The sequence below is a fragment of the Rhinolophus ferrumequinum genome, chromosome 10, assembly GCF_004115265.2.
Source record: "Rhinolophus ferrumequinum isolate MPI-CBG mRhiFer1 chromosome 10, mRhiFer1_v1.p, whole genome shotgun sequence".
NCBI classification, from domain to species: domain Eukaryota; kingdom Metazoa; phylum Chordata; class Mammalia; order Chiroptera; family Rhinolophidae; genus Rhinolophus; species Rhinolophus ferrumequinum.
Window position 1 is genome coordinate 4,753,954 of NC_046293.1, and position 15,834 is coordinate 4,769,787.

The 15,834-nt window shown below is 49.2% G+C and overlaps 1 protein-coding gene across 2 annotated transcripts in view; it reads left to right on the forward strand.

The window, feature by feature from the left end:
- Positions 1–5,732, forward strand: part of SULT4A1 (sulfotransferase family 4A member 1) — a 32,891-nt gene extending 27,159 nt beyond the window's left edge. For both annotated transcript variants that reach the window (XM_033118463.1, XM_033118464.1), the window contains exons 6-7: positions 1,234–1,372; positions 4,278–5,732. In XM_033118463.1, coding sequence (XP_032974354.1) covers positions 1,234–1,372; positions 4,278–4,390 — 252 coding nt within the window. In that variant the 3' untranslated portion in view covers positions 4,391–5,732. The remainder of the gene's footprint in view (positions 1–1,233; positions 1,373–4,277) is intronic.
- The last annotated feature ends 10,102 nt before the right edge of the window (positions 5,733–15,834 follow it).

Consider the following 15,834-nt stretch of genomic DNA (forward strand, 5'->3'; position numbering starts at 1 on the left):
AAACCTGCACGAGATGAAACAACCTCCAGCATTTTCCTAATGTGAGCCAGACACTGCAGCACTTGGGGACTGCCTGTGACAGTTCAGCATTCTGGGCAGAATGCTTGGCGACCCACGGATTGAGAATACGAGGTGCCTTGGTGTACACAGTAAGTCCTCACTGAACGATGTCTATAGGTTCTGCAATTTTAAGTGAAACGATGACGTACCGTATGACGAAACCAGTTTTAGCACAGGCTAATTGATATAAATAGGAGTTAGTTTCCCATGGAATCTCATCAATGTGATAATGAAACAAAATGGAATGAAAGGATGTTATTTGAGGACCTGCTATATTTCCCAGGGAGAGAGTGGTGGCAGTGGGGAGGGGCTGTGTGTGGCGAGCGGGCGGGCGTGACGAGCAGGTGGGCGTGGCGAGATGGAGGGCGTGGCTAGCGGGCGGGCGTGGCGAGATGGAGGGCGTGGCGAGCGGGTGGGCGTGGCGAGCGGGTGGGCTTGACGAGCAGGTGGGCGTGGCGAGATGGAGGGCGTGGCGAGCGGGTGGGCGCGACGAGCAGGTGGGCGTGGCCTGCTCGGGGACTGTAGGGTCACGTCAGTAGGCTCCTGCTGTTAGGAGTGGTGGAGTGACATGGCCCCAAGTCGACTTTACTCAGCCAGCGTATAGGTGAATCTTGCTTCAGACCCAGCCAGCTCCCCCTGCTGGGTAAGGGAGGCAGCCCTGGGGCGCTTCTGGGGTCCCCAGGGGCCTCCTTACTCTCCCAAGTGCCAGTCTCGATTCCAGTTGATGGATGGGAGAAAGGGGAAGAAGAGAGTGAGCTGCTCTTGCTCAGTTCGCATTTGACACAGTTCGAGGTGGATTTTTTAAAAAAATTTATTGGGGTGACAATAGTTAATAAAATTACATAGGTTTCAAGTGTACAATTCGGTAATCGACGTGGATTTTTACTTTTTGCTACTGTTTTAAAATGACCACAAGTATATTAAACTCATGTCTGCTTCCAGATTCCCCGGAGGACCTGGGTTTCAATTCCAGATGTGCCCGTTGAGAGCTGAGTGCCCTTGGGCCATTTCCTAACCTCTGGATTTTATTTGCAGACAAGGCCCCTCCCAGGCATGTGTCAGGACTCGGGGAGGCAGTGTACGCAAAGCACCTCATGGTGTCCAGCCCAGAGTCTGCGGTCACAAAGGTATCGCCTCTGACGGGTTCCCCTGCTCTCTGCTCTTGTCTTCTAGGACCTGGTGACGATGGTGGAGCAGCTGGCCAGATTCCTGGGGGTGTCCTGTGACAAGGCCCAGCTGGAGTCCCTGACTGAGCATTGCCACCAGCTGGTGGACCAGTGCTGCAATGCTGAGGCCCTGCCTGTGGGTCGGGGTACGCGCCCCTGCCCGTCCCTGCCCCCCTCCTCTGCCTCGGCCCAGGGCCCAGTTCCCTCCCTGCCGGTGTCCGTGGCCCCCCACATCCGTGTTCTGCTGCCCTGTGTCGCATTTCTCCAGAGCACTCTGCTCTGCGGGGGGCCAGAAGGTCTTCTGGAAGCTGGGCCTGTTCACTCTCCTACTGCTGTTTGTTGTAACCCAGCAAACGGTGTGTTAGTTTGCAGGAGTGACTCCCTGCCTGCCGGAATGTTTCAGGTTTTGTGGACAAGATGTTTTCAAGCAGGCGTCTTCCCAGATGGCCCCACAGAGCAGAACCCAGGGATGGGTTTGGGGCTGTGGAATTTTGAAGCTCACAGCTACAGATGGATTCCTCAGGCTTCAGCTGGCTTGTGGGAGTTAGATGACATGGGTGGGACAACCCCCACGTGAGGAAGTGCTATTTCCTGTATTCACCTGAGGGGTGCTGGCTGCTCAGGTCCCCCACCCCCCAGGGAGGAGGGTGTGAGCAGAAAGCACAGGCCTCCCTCAGGCTGGCCCTGGAGCTGCTGCTTGGGCATGAGCAGTGTGAGGTGGGAAAGGTACCCGCGGCGGGAATCCACTCCATTTCCAGTGGGGCTGCCCTCCTGGTCCTCAGAGGCTGCCTGGTTGTGGGGCGCTCAGGCGTTCAGCCCCCCGAGCCTCGAGGGGTGGCCATGACCATGTAAGCCACCCTCTTGGTAAGAGTGAGTTGCCTCTGACACGTGATGGTGTAGACCTGAAGCTGGTTCCCGGCTGTGGGAATCTGGAGCTTTCCCAGGAGACCAGAATGCAGGAGGGGGGCCCAGAGATGGGGAAGGGGTGTTCTGCAGTCCATCTCAGACACACAGGGAGCGACCTGGGTGGTGAGAGAAGGGCTGGGCCCCCATCACAGCTGCTCTGCGCCCTGGCGGAGTGCCTTCCGTCAGGCCTCTGACTTAGACAAGCTCTTCCTCCTCTGAAGGGGGCTGATGGCCGCTGTGTGGCTAACTGGGCTGTTCTGAAGGTCAAGTGCACAGTCCCTTCCCGTAAAAGCAGGGCCGTCAACTCTTCCAGGAAGAAAACTGAAACCAAAATACCTCGCAATTTATTTCCTGGCTGCATCCTCACAAATGTTTATGATTTAAAATTTATTTGGTCTTTTTTAGTTTTGCTTTTGCTGTGTTTTGTTATCCTTGGGTGTGACCTCCTCCCAAATACCCCTTTTGGTTCATTTGTGTGGTAAAGAAGTGTTGAGAGCATACTGCGTGCCATATGCTCCTTCTGAGGTGTTGCTTTGTCATTGTTTACCTTGGTTTTGCTTTATTTCAGTTCTTTGATTTTGTTTTCTTTTAGCACATTGCCTCTTTGCTCGGAAGACCTCCCTGCGTTGCTGAAAGTGCAGGGGCTGGAGTAGCCAGCTGCATTGCTTAAATTTGATTCATGTCACAGCATAAATTGCACTGTCTTGATTCCAAATCCTAAACCAGGTGGGTGACTCCTTTGATGAGCTCTCAGCTGCCTCAGTTGAGAAAAATAATCATGGAAAAATATATTTATAGTCTGGTTGGTCTAGAAGCTCCTAATTTTGTCCCTTAGGTATCATTAGCGGGGAGCAGGAACAATTTCTCTTGGTTTTTTTTTTCCCTCTCCAACACTGACATCATTTTTATTACTGAAGAGAAAATCCTTGTCATGTTGGCTCTATTAGCTCAGCATCTGCAGGGTTGCAGTTTCATACCCAAGGTCCTGCCAGGACAAGGACGAGTGTTAATAACAGCACTAATGAGGGTGTTTGCAGGAGACGGCTGAGCTCTGATCTCAGAGATGCTGCCGACAGAGAGAATGCAGAGCCAGCGTTTCGGTCCCCCAAGGCCGTTACTGAAAAGCATCATGACGGCACACCAGCGCTGGGGTGGGGGGGGCTGATAGTGGTCCAGGTGAGGGGTTCCCAGCTCCCAGAGCTGGCGGGTGGCGTCCCCACTTCTCACGTCTTCTGCAGGGGTGTTTGACCAGACCAGCTGAAGCTTTTGTAGTTAACAGGAAAGTGGGTGGGGTCAGGAGTTTTGGGGCCACGTTGAGCTCACTCTCCCTTTCCCTAAGCCCCCATAAATGAGCCGTAGCCCCGGGCCTGCACATCAGCCTGCAGGCTCTGGGCTCCTGAGCACATCTGCCCTGCCGGCTCTGGTTTCCTGACTGGCCTCCCTGAGCTGCAGCCACGGTGGAGCCGCTGAGGGCCGCCCCTGACTTTCTTGGTGTTGAGTCGAGTTGTTCTTGCTGCTGCACATGCTTGGCATTAAGTCACGAAAGCTAGTTGATACTGCGACTGCTTCATTCCTCCCGAGGTTGCACAGGCAGGCTTCGCTCCATCCTCCCCTGGTCAGGCAGCTTCCTGCTTGCCATATAATGTTCTGCCTTTTTGGGTGATTTTTTTTTTTTTTTTTTTTTTTTTTTTGCCTTTCAAATTCTCCAGAAGCACATGCTGCCTCGGTTGAGCTGTCGAGCCGTGAGTGAGTATGTGGCGTCATGGACGTCCCAACTCCACATGGTGCCTGGCAGTGGATCCATTCCACAGACACGGTCCGTCCTCCGGGTATTGAGAATCACCGCTCTGTGCCTGGGTGCTGGGGTCCAGCTTTGAACAGGGGCAAAGGTCCTCTTTGCAGCCTTGGCTCCGCACATGTGTGGTGCTGGGCTTCCCGAATGGGACAGGACAGCAGGACGACAGACTTAGGGAAGCGGGTTCAGCTCATCTGTAGTTCAGATGGCCTGTCCTGCCCCCGTAGGCCATGTTCAGAGGGTCCAGGAATGGATCTGCAAGGTTCCAGATCCATTTCCAAGGCTTCCTCTGGTTCGGTGGCGGGCCTGACAGCACCCCAATTCAGCAAGTCTTCTCGTTTGTGTTTCAGGGAGAGTCGGGCTGTGGAAGGACATCTTCACTGTCTCCATGAACGAGAAGTTTGATCTGGTGTACAAACAGAAGATGGGGAAGTGCGACCTCACGTTTGACTTTTATTTATAGGAACAGCCACAGCGAACCTGCATGCTCACAGTCCCCAGACATCGCTAGCTACAAGTCCCGTAGGCACTCATTTGTTACTCTCCGGACAAGCTCCAGAAGCGCTGTGACTGTGGCGGGAAGGGGAGAGCGGAGGGATTGGAGGAGGTGGGTGGCTTCTGTCCCTGCCGCTGTGCCGCCTTTGGAGCTTGAAGGCTCTACATGTCTGATTACAAACACAGATTGCAGTTCTGCTGGCCGGTACCCTACATACAAAGTCTGTAACATATGCAGCTAGAATGTCTGCCTTCTACAACCCCACATTATTTATTGTATTTTATAGAGCTTTTCACTGGAAATCTAAATAAATGTCAGTAAACCAAATAGAAGCGCATTTCCGAGGGGACTCAGGAGCGAGCCATACCCGAATGGTGGGAGGGTCTCAGGGCTGACGCTTTATGTTTGTAGTTTTCTTCTGTAAGGCACAGCCGTTCAGTGCTCACCTGGTTCTGAGAGGAAGGTGACGACCCAGATGAGTGGGGGGTAGCGGGAGACTGTCAGAAGGATGGAGTTCATTCTTTGTAACCTCCCTGAAATAAAGCAGAAGCTGTGCACTAGGGCATTTTCAGAAGGGATGGAACATTCCGTGAAGAAACCTGTTCATGTAGCAACTGGAGACTCTGCCTCGGAGACACTGAGCGCACTTGCAGTTTGAGTTCTCCGCCCACGGGCTGGCTTCTGTTCCCCGAGTGGAAGTCTACTCATGCCGCAAGCGCTCGCTAGCCAGTGTTCAGGTGGTTCTGTCTGTACCTGAGGCATGCAACCACGCGGGAACCATTCTGCAGGTTTCACGCCGTTTCACTCAGAAGGTTGGCCATCCCGCCTTTGTCTCTGTGCCCTGCACCTCAGTGTATCTGGGGGAGCAGAGGTGATGTGCTATTGCCCCCCCCACCTGCTTCATTCTCTGGCCCACGTTTGTCTGGAGAAGTGGACGGCCAGGTGAGCAGCTTGTACGTGTGTTGCCACTGTGGTGGGACTGGGGTTGTTCTCGGGTATTTATGTGGCTGGGAAGTGCCCAGAGTGGTGGTCAGACGGGTCACTGCTGTGTAAGGGGTCTGTTCTGTGCCGCGTCTTTGAAAAGGCGCAGACACACACTCGTGTTTTATTTGTGAAGGGGAGCAGCTGGGACAGGGCAGGTGGCATGTGGCGTGGCGTGGCGGGCTGGGCAGCCCCTGCCCTGTGTATCCATGAGGGGGCTGTCTTCTGTGAAATTTCTTTTCTATTTTTCTATTTTTAGTACTGAATGGTTGTTACTGAGCACGCGGGATGCTTCTGAGCTTGCTTGCCTCTTTAATAAAGACACGTCCCATGCCTTGTGTCGAGCGTGTGCTGACGGTGGGGGGTCCCACGTGGTCCCAGCACTCAGGGCAGCGTGACTGTGAGCCCTGCTGAGGCGCCAACGCTGGGGCTGACACACAGGGTCACAGGCCCGTGTTGGGCTGGGCTGTTTCACTCGGAGGCGAACATGCCACGGGTTGACTTCGCCTCACTGTTTGTCCATCACCTTTGATACCTTCCATAAGCTGGAATGAAAGTAAGTGAGGGGGGTGGAGAAGAGGAAAACAAGGGGGAGACTTCAGGGATACAGGTGTCTCGGGCCTCTGCCTCGGGGGGTCCCATTGTCAGGGTGGCAGAAATTACACTTCACTGTGAAGTCCAAAGTCCATCTTCCCCATTCCTTGTGGAAGGAGAGTCCAGGACATTGTTTTATATGAAAAAGCTTGGGCTGCCTGGAAAATCCTGATAGTTTTCCAACAGACTACAGGTCTGAGGTGAAATTCCAGAATGTACGTTGGTGTGTGGAATTACCCAGACCCCAACTAGTTTATGGAATATCCCAGAGGGCTTGCTCCCAAATCATGTACAAACCATCTAAAATCAGAAAGTCAAGGTGAAGCCCGTGAAGCAAGAGGCAAGGAAGGCAGTGTTGTGTGTCCGCGTGCTCATTTGTCAAATGCTGCCGAGACTTGGCCACATGTAATGGGCTTGAGCACCTACTACGTGTCAGGCACTGTTGCAGGCACATGGGGTACAGCAGCCAGGCAGAGAGGGCCTGCCCCGTGACACTCACACTGCTGTGCAGACAACATCACAAAACCTGAAGCGAGTTCGGCTCGAGCACGATGAGGGGCCCAGTAAATGACGGCGTTTTCCTGAAGGACCAGGAGACTAAAGGAAGTGAGGGGCCCAGGCTGGAGACACCTGGGGGAGAGGGCAGAATGGGGGGGCAGGGAGTGTGCTGGGCAGCCACGGAGGCTGGCACGGCAGAGACGCAGTGTGTGTGTGTGTGTGTGTGTGGGGAGGGGTGCTCAGGCGGCAGCTCACAGGGTCTTACAGGTCATGAGACTTTGTACTAACAAAAAGGAAAGCTCGGGAGGGTTTAGTCAGAGGAATCCTACCCAGTTTGCATTTGTAAGCGTTCGCCTGGCAGCTGCGTGAACAGATCGCCTGTTGAGGGGACCTTCACCCTGGTGTGTGATTCAGTGTCCACAACGCGGGGGCTGGGGACTCTGTGACAACATCTCCGAGGTTCCTTTTGACCTGTCTGGTTCTCTGCGTCCACAGGCAGCGTGTGTGGGGACTGTTATCTGTGGTTCCTAAGACAGAGTAATTCAAGGCCAGAGGAGCTGTGGGCCTACAAGGAAGGCGGGTTAGGAGAACGGAACAATGGAGTGTCGCGGTGGCAGGGTGCAGTGGGGTGTGAGTAGGGCCAGGAGGGCAGAGAGGTCTAGGCAGGTTTAATTTTATGCAACCACCACCACTGGCTTCCCGAACATCAGGATCCGTGCATGACGGGTCAACCGTTGCCTGACCTGCTGACTTCACAGACTGGTAAAATCCTGAAAAGGATTTGGGGGACCAGCATAAGGTCTTACTGCCAAACAGCTCCTCACCAGGCTACGACTGTATCCGGGCTCTCTTCCTGGCTCTGACACTGTGCTGTTTGGACCCCGTCATTTGTTTTCCTCCACGTACCCCGTTTCTTCATCTGAGAGGACCAGGATGGGCCTTGCCACCACCGAATGGGTGGCCCTCCCACCCAAGCAGGTAAGTCACTCAATTTCTCTGATCCAGTGCCATAATTTACACAGCGGAGATAATCTGCGTCCTTGCTCCATAGCATGGTCCTAACAACAGGAGGGAAGTGGAATTCAAAGCACAAATAAAACCCACACTTGGATGGTCTGTACCCAGCGCTGTCAGCGAGCGCCGCCTAGTGGCCACGTCAGAGTTGACAGCTTCATAGTTCCCAGTTCCATGATGTCGCCCACAGGACTGCAGATACAGATGGAGAGGTGCAGTCCCTGTCTTGGAAGGTCGCAAGTGTGGGACCTGTTTACCCACCTTTTTGAACGGGGTGACTGCTGTCTATAATGGGTCCTCAGCTGTCCATCCTGTTCTGTGGAGTTTGGCCCCAGCTCCTCCCTCTTCCTCAGAGCCGTCTTTTCAGGCTGCGATGGCACGTTGGCCAGATGGTCCAGCCTTACCCAGCTGAGGGGTACCCTCTGACATCCTGACAGCTAGACATCCAGTCTGACAAGCTTGCCGCCTCCCGGGCCAGCCATCCCGTTGCTGGCAGTCCTCTCTGGCCACTTCTGCAGGCCGCCTGCCCCAGCCCAGGGCTGCGCCTGTCTCTGGCCTCCCTCGCCTGTGCCGACCAGCCCTGCCTCCCCCTGATGACCATCCCAGCTCTGCTCCCCTGCTTTCCTTTCTCATCCCGCCTGCCTCACTGCTCTGTCGGCGTCTTCCTCTGCGGACACTGACACCCTGAGAGCATGGCCGTGCTGCATCAATCTTCTCCGAGGCTGGAATTTGGCATATCATCAGCACCTAATAATTGCGGAGTGAGTGGCATCTTTCATTGTGAGGGTGGATTTCATGTTTCCTGAAAACTGCCGCCCTGGACCTCCTACGCGCCGCTCCTGGTGCCTCCCGTGGAGGCTGTGTTTTCCCGAACAAGAAGCGGTTGCTCTCCTACCTCCTCACCCTGACCCAGAGCTTTGTGTCTCTGTCCCTATTTCCTCGGTCTCCTTCCTGTCCACAGCCCTGGTCAATTCTTCCCTCCTCTGGAACTCCTCCTGACATGTCACTGGCTTCCCCCGTCCAGGCGAAACTCTGGGATAGACTGTTTCCGGGAACTCTCCTTCCCCCACTCCTCCTCCATCCCAAAGGCCAGAAACACGGTGCCCAGGAGGACATCCTAGATCCTTCACTGGGCACGCCCCTCCTTCATCTCTTTACTTGGCGTTCACTGAGCATCCACTTGGCAGAGCCCTGTCCTGGCTCCAGGAGACAGACCACTTCGGTACCTCTCCCCTTCCAATTTAGCTTCCCACTGTTCTGTTCCCTGGGGACTCTGTTCTCATTTATTACCCAACGACATATGGACAGAGCGTGGTGGGGGATCCGAGCACTGGGTTCTAGAGTCCTGGTTTTGTCTTTGGTTGGCTATGTGACCCGGGCAAGCCACCTGCCCTCTCTCAGCCTCAAGTCTCTCTATCTGATGGATGTTTTGCTGTATTTGGTCTCTAAAGTCTTTTCTGCTGGTTCACGTTTCTGGTTGATGGCTCAGTGAGCGTCTCTGGGGTCTCCCATGGAACACTGCTTGGCCCAGCGTATGTGGCTCACCTGTGCAACAAATGGGACACAGGCATGGTGCAGGGAGCCAGCACCATGGAGGTTCAAAGCAAGGAGACTTCAAGGACAGCGGGAACGCTGCTTGATGTAAGAAACAGGGTGTGACCGGGGCTGTGGATGGGGTATGAGCCAGAGAAGGGCACGCAGGTGGGAACAGGATACACCACAGTGAGCTAGGTTCCAGCTCTGCTGCTCTTGGTGGGACCATAGGGGTGTGTGTGCCCCCTTTAATCTCTAATGAAGAGGTCTCAGATGAGGTGCCCAGAAATTCCACCCAGTTCAAGCGTTCTGTGACTCTTAAGTGGACAAACTGTCTATTGACTCAACCCAAGAGGAGCTGACGACTCAGGGAGATGGTGAATTTTGAGCCGGTGACAGACTTTGCCAGCAAGGGCAAAGAGAATCAGTCACAGAAGTGCCTGTCACAGAGCTTGGGCCCACACCCCTGTCTCCAAGGCGAGCTGTGCCTTTGCCAAATCTACACGTCAAATGACAACTTGATTCTCACACTTGGATCCCTGTAAGCGAGCTGGCACCGATGTCTGAGCTGCAGGCCCTAACCCTGTCCCCTCACCACTGATGGAAGGAGTCTGTGCACTATTAAAAGTGTTCTTTAAAAGCCAGGCAATGCTGATGTGCCTAAAATACAAAAATCAACCAGAAAATTCATTTTACCCTCTTTGAAGTTGTCATGTTTCCATACGTCTGTGGTGCGGGGCACTGGCTGGGGACAGAAGTCGTAAAATCCCGTGAGCAAGGCCGTCTCTGCAGGAGGAAGGCCTCCCATCAGAGTCAGCAAGACACTCTTGTCTTGTCTTCAGCACCCTCACAAAACCTAAGTGAATTGGTTAAAACCTCTTTCCTGGGGCAGCCAGATGGCTCAGTGGTGAGAGCGCGGTGCTCACGACACCAAAGTCACCAGTTCGAGTCCCACGTGGGCCAGTGAGCTGCACCCTCCACAACTAGAGTGAAAACAACAACTGGACTTAGAGCTGAGCTATGCCCTCCACAATTAGATTGGAAAAACGACTTGACATCCAGGAAAAACCCACTGTTCCCCAATATTCCCCAATAATAATAACAATAAAAATTTAAAAAACCTTTTTTCCCCGGTGGTCCTGTCTCTCAGGTCTCCCCTGTTACAATCCATAGCCCATGTGATTTCCGGAAAGTTTTCTTTTTACTCAAACACAGTAGCTCAGAGCTCATCTCACTGTTCAGCAAGCACTGGCTGGGCCTCTGTGTCCCACTCAGGCTGTCACTCGGCCTGCATTGCCATTCCCCCAGTTTAACCCCGGTGAGGCTGAGTTAGGCCTTGAACCCCTGGTCTATGCCAAGAACCCCCCACGTCTCCCTCCCACTCCCACCAGTGCCGGGGGCGGGGGCCGCAACTGTGCTCCTCGGAGCATACCTGGGACCCAGCGACATGCTTCTTGCACTTTCAGTGAAGCGTCAGTGGCTGGAACTTCCCCACTGAATTCAGCCCTACCTGGTCGTCTCAACAGCCTCAGACTCTGCACGCACGTGCCTTGTTCCCGCCACACAGGCCCTCTCTGGCCCAGCCTCGCTGTCACCCGCGGCGCCCCTGCGTGACTAACGTTCCCTTCCCCAACGTGGGCGGACTACTTTGCCCTCCCGGGAAGTCTTCCCTCCCATTTCTAAGCGCTGCCAACTCATGTCCACCACCTGCCCCAAGTTGTCCTTAAAACTCCACCGCCATGAGGCCGTCAGGAATTAATCTTAGCTCACTGATACTGCTGTCCTGCAGGTACCCAGGCTTCCACTTCCGTTTTTCACCCATGATAGAAGGGGGTTGCCAGTGATGGCTGACAGATTGATTTTCAGAGGTTGGTGGCGACCTCTGTCCTGGGCTCCTATCACACTTGGGGCTCTCTAGAGGAGGAGAAAGCTGGAACCTTCCTCAGCCCAGAGGATGAGTGACTGGTGTCCCCCATTTCAGACAAGATGTAACAACAAGTACCTTTTTCCTTAAATGGAGTGTGCCAGGAATGAGAGCCTTGAATTCTGAAACGGTAATAATTCCCTGGGGTAGTGTAGTTGCGCAAACATTTTGTAACTGTTTTCAAGTTTCCTTTCCCAAGTATACATTTTCAGCCCCAAGTAGACTGTAAGTAGAGACTGTCTCATTCATCACTCTGTCCCCACACTGTGCTTAGCACAGCACTCCATTTCTATCAGGTAATCAATAAATGCTTGTTATCTAACTAAAGGCAAATTAAATGCTAAACAGCTCTAATTACAAGCTGTTGCAAGATCCTGGCTCTTAGCAAAGAGAATTACTTGTGATTGTCGGGGGTTTGCTAGTTGCCCAGGTGTATGAAACATGAAATTGTTATTTTCTAACTGCTTCTCTATTCCACAGAGTGGGCCATTCTCCTAAGATTGCTGCAACATATTGTTCAGAGGGCAGGATTCATTAAAATTCTAAATACCAGTATTCTACAGTATGGAATCTGGTTCAGGAGCAAGATAAGTGGATTTTGATTCCTGTTTCCATGAAAGGAGACAACCGGTAACTATTAGAGGAAATTAAGAGCTTCATAGCATATTAGCTCACTAAAGGGTAATGAACACGTGCCAAGGTGCTAGCTAGCTACACTGAGCCCAAGTAGAGTCTCTCTCCATGTGCGATCCTAAAATAGGTATGGAAAGGGCCCCTGTTTACAAATGATAATCAATTATTTGTAGTGACAGTGTTAAAATGTGCAATTTAGTTTCTGGCTGATTGAACTAAAATGAGCAGCTGTGTCATCTGTCAAGGTAACGGAGAGAGAAAGCATCTATTTTAGTAAAGAAAAAAATAACCTCAGTAGCTTTGCCAAAAAGAGCTACTTACACCTCATTTATTTTACAATTTTTTCTCCTAAGGACAGCTTGGGAGAGTCTGATCTCCATTTTATGAGGCCACCAAAAGGACAGCACTCAGAGAAAAGTCTGCTAGCAGATTTCCAGGGATATTCTCAACTTCCATTTAGATACATGGGTGTTTGTTATGTGTTTGCCCTTCCTTCAGTCTTTTTCAGCAGGCAAGCTGGAAAACAGTACTGAATCGATTCCTGTTGTCTATTTCTTACATGAAGGTGTGGCTTCCATTTATAACATCACCGTTGATTACTGTGATCGAATGACAAGCTTGATCCCAGAGCCCAGTCTAGGTGTACAGACGGTGGTGACCATGTACCTGTAAGGACTCAAAGCCTGGAGGGCGGGACAGATCTCTCCATGGTCCAGGAGCTTCTTCCTGAATACGGGGGGATGAACTGTCTGTTGGATATCAGAAGGGTAAAAACATTTTCCCCAACTTCCCGTGGTTTGCTTCTCCAGGGCACCATCAGGGGTTCTGAGCAGCAGGTTCCTGCAGTGGGTGTGCGTGGTAGAGGCTGTTAGCAATTTCTTCCTGGTTTCAATGATGCCAAAGGCTACCTTGGATGAGGTCGTAGGTTTAGCCCTGTTGAAAGTAGATCCACTACGGGGCATCCCAGGGGAACCATCTTTGGAACGTATGGTCAAGAAGAGAACGGTCTCCTCCTACAAACTCCTCTTTGGGGCCACTGTCACATCACAGATCTCTGGTCTGTTTGAACAGAGGGCAAACCTCATCTAATAGACTTAACAGGCTGATCAGGACAATACACAAGGGAGGCAAATTTATGTTCTTGTAAAAAAACCTAAGTTAACTCTTCAAATGGAAGTGAGAAATTTCCAGGAGCACAGGAAACCCTTTGGAGTAAAGATGGTCTTAAGGAGAGGAGAAAAGACAAAACCTCATGACAGACTGATCTAATTAGTCATTTAAATATATGCAAAAATACTCGTGTTCAAGGAAATTGCATGGATTTTTAGTTTCCCAATTCTGGGCTTTGTTGACCCAATCATATGCCACTTAAGTGCTTCACTGTTGAGTTCAAGTCGGTTCAAAAGACATTTGTTAAGTCCCATGTTTGCTCACACAGCCAACTATTAGGGTTTTTCACCTGCAATTTTCCCTCGGGAAAAAAAGTGTTACTAAAAACAAAGAATCCTTGCAAAGACTCTCATGTAGCAGTGTGTTGTCTCAGTTACTTTATTCTGAACAACAAATTATCCCAACCACTTCTGGTTTTGAACAAGAGGACACCTGATGTAATTGGGGAGAGAAAACTTTAACGTGGATTTAGTAAATTTCTAGTGCCATATCATTACATTTTTTTTTTTGGTGTTGGATGCATTAAATGTTATTTAAAATAGGTTTTCCAAAGTATAATACAATGAGATAATCCTGGAGATTACAAATAGCCACAGAATGCATTTTTTAAAACTGTTGTCCTAATGTACTTGTGGTTCATAGGTACAGAAGAAGGAGAAGAGAAAATGGGCAAAGCAATATCTGGGGAGACACTGGCTGAGAATTTTCCAAAACTGATGAAACACATTAAGCCACAGATTCAAGATATGCCACAAAACCCAAGCAGGATAAAGACAAAGAAAACCACCTCTAGGCATATCTTAAAAATTTCCAGAGCAAAGAAAGACACATTACTTTCCAAAGGACAATTACACAGACTGCAGACTTGGCAACAGAAACGATGGAAGCTAGACTATAACTAAACGGCGTCTTTAAGATATTGAACAAAAATAACGGCAAACCTGGGTTCTATACTCAGGAAAAATGTCGTTTAAAATGAAGGTATAAACACATTTTCAGATAAATAAAAACAATTAATTCACTGCCAGCAGACCCACACTAAACACAATTTGTAGTGTCATCTCTCTCAGAAACTGAAAGAACAAAAAGCAACAACAAAAATTAGCAGATAAGTGGAAAATTCCGACAACACAATTAACAAACTTGACCTAATTAAAAAACCCAACAACTTCACTAAACAACTGCAAAATACACATTATTTTCAAGTGCACATTAGAACATTTACCAAAATTGACCATATGGTGAGCCATAAAGTAAGTCTTAAAAAATTTCAACAAAATGAAATCTTACTTGTATGCTCTGACCACAGTGGAATTAAGCTCAAATCAGTAACAAAAATATAGCTAGAAAATGCCCAAATGTTTGGATATCAATATAGTTCTATACCCCCGTGGGTCAAAAAAGACATCACCATGGAAATTCAAACAAGATTTTGAAGTGAATGCTAATAAAAATCTATCATATCAGCACTTGGAGGACGCAGCTATAACCATGCCTAGAGGGAGATTTATAGCGTTAAAGACATGTCTTAGAAGAGAAAAAAGTCTGAAAACCAATGAGCTAACTAGTCATACCATGCGGGTAGGAAAAGGATAACAAATTATATCCAAAAGAAAGAAAGAAGGAAATAAGAGCATGAAATCAATGACATGAAAATGAATAGTGAGATTTACTTGAAAAGGCTAATAAAATGGATAAACCACTAACAGGAAAGAAAGAAGAGACATCACTATGGATCCAACGAGGGTGACCAACTGTCCCAATTTTCCTGGAACTCACGTTCCAGGAAACCCCTTCCGTTCCCGGGCAAAAGGATGGTTGGTGGCCCTAGATCCAACAGACTCTGTACTAAGAAGACACGATAAACAATGTTATGCCAATAAGTTTCCTGATGAAAATGAAGTAGACGAATTCTTTGGAAGACACAACTTACCAAAATGGACACAAAAAGAAATAGAAGAATCTGAGTAGTCCTGTAACCGACATAGAACTTGAACCAATTATTAAAAACCTCCCATGAAAACAACTACAGGACCAAATACTTTCACCTATGACTTTTCCCAAGAAGAACCACCCCCGCCACACACAAATATTATACAAACTCTGAGAGAACTGAAAAAAGTGGAAGCACTTCCCAACTCATTTATGACGACAGTATAACTTTAAAAATCTGACAAAGACATTACAAAAAAGGAAAGTACTGGTCAATCTCTCCCATGAAAATGACCAAAGACCGGCAGTCTTATTATTATTTTTTTGTTTGCAAAGGGCCAGATAGTAAACATTTTAAGCTTTGTGGGTCATGCAGTCTCTGTTGCAACTACTCAGCGCTGCCATTGTAGTGTAAAAGCAGCTGTAAGAAGGACCTGAATGAGTGAGCGTGGCCATGAGTGTCCAGTAGAATTTTGGGTGTCCAATAAATAGACAAATATCCTAAACAAAATATTTGCTAATTTAATCCAGTGATACATAAAAATAAGTTATGCCAGGAATTCAAAGTAGTTTCAACATTAAAAATTCACCACATTCACAGAACAAAGGACAAAAGCCATAGAGTTATTTCAATAAATGTAGAAAAAAGTTTGAAAAAAATTTAACACTTGTTTAAAATAAAAATTATTAGTGAACTAGAAGGAAACTTTCTTAAACTCATGTGCCCACAAACAAAAACCCAAAGTGAACAGCATATTCCTTGGTGAAATATTGAAAGCCTGGAAATCAAAGTGGTCTGTGATGACAAGCATTATTTACCACTTATGCTTGGAGATCCTAGATTGTGCAATACTGCAAGAAAGACATCTGAAAAAGAAGGATTAGAAAGGAAGAAATAAAACCTATTATTTCCAGATCACAAGGTTGTGTAAGTTGAAAACACAAAACAAGCGTATTATTAATTAGAATTAATGAAGAAAGTCAGTATACAAACTCAATTGTATTCCTATATACTAGCAACACAGTTAGAAAAAGTTATTTTAAATTTAATACACTTCATTATATGATAGACTTTTGCACATTAAAAGACACTATCGAGAGTGAAAAGAAAGCCTGCAGAATGAGAGGAAAT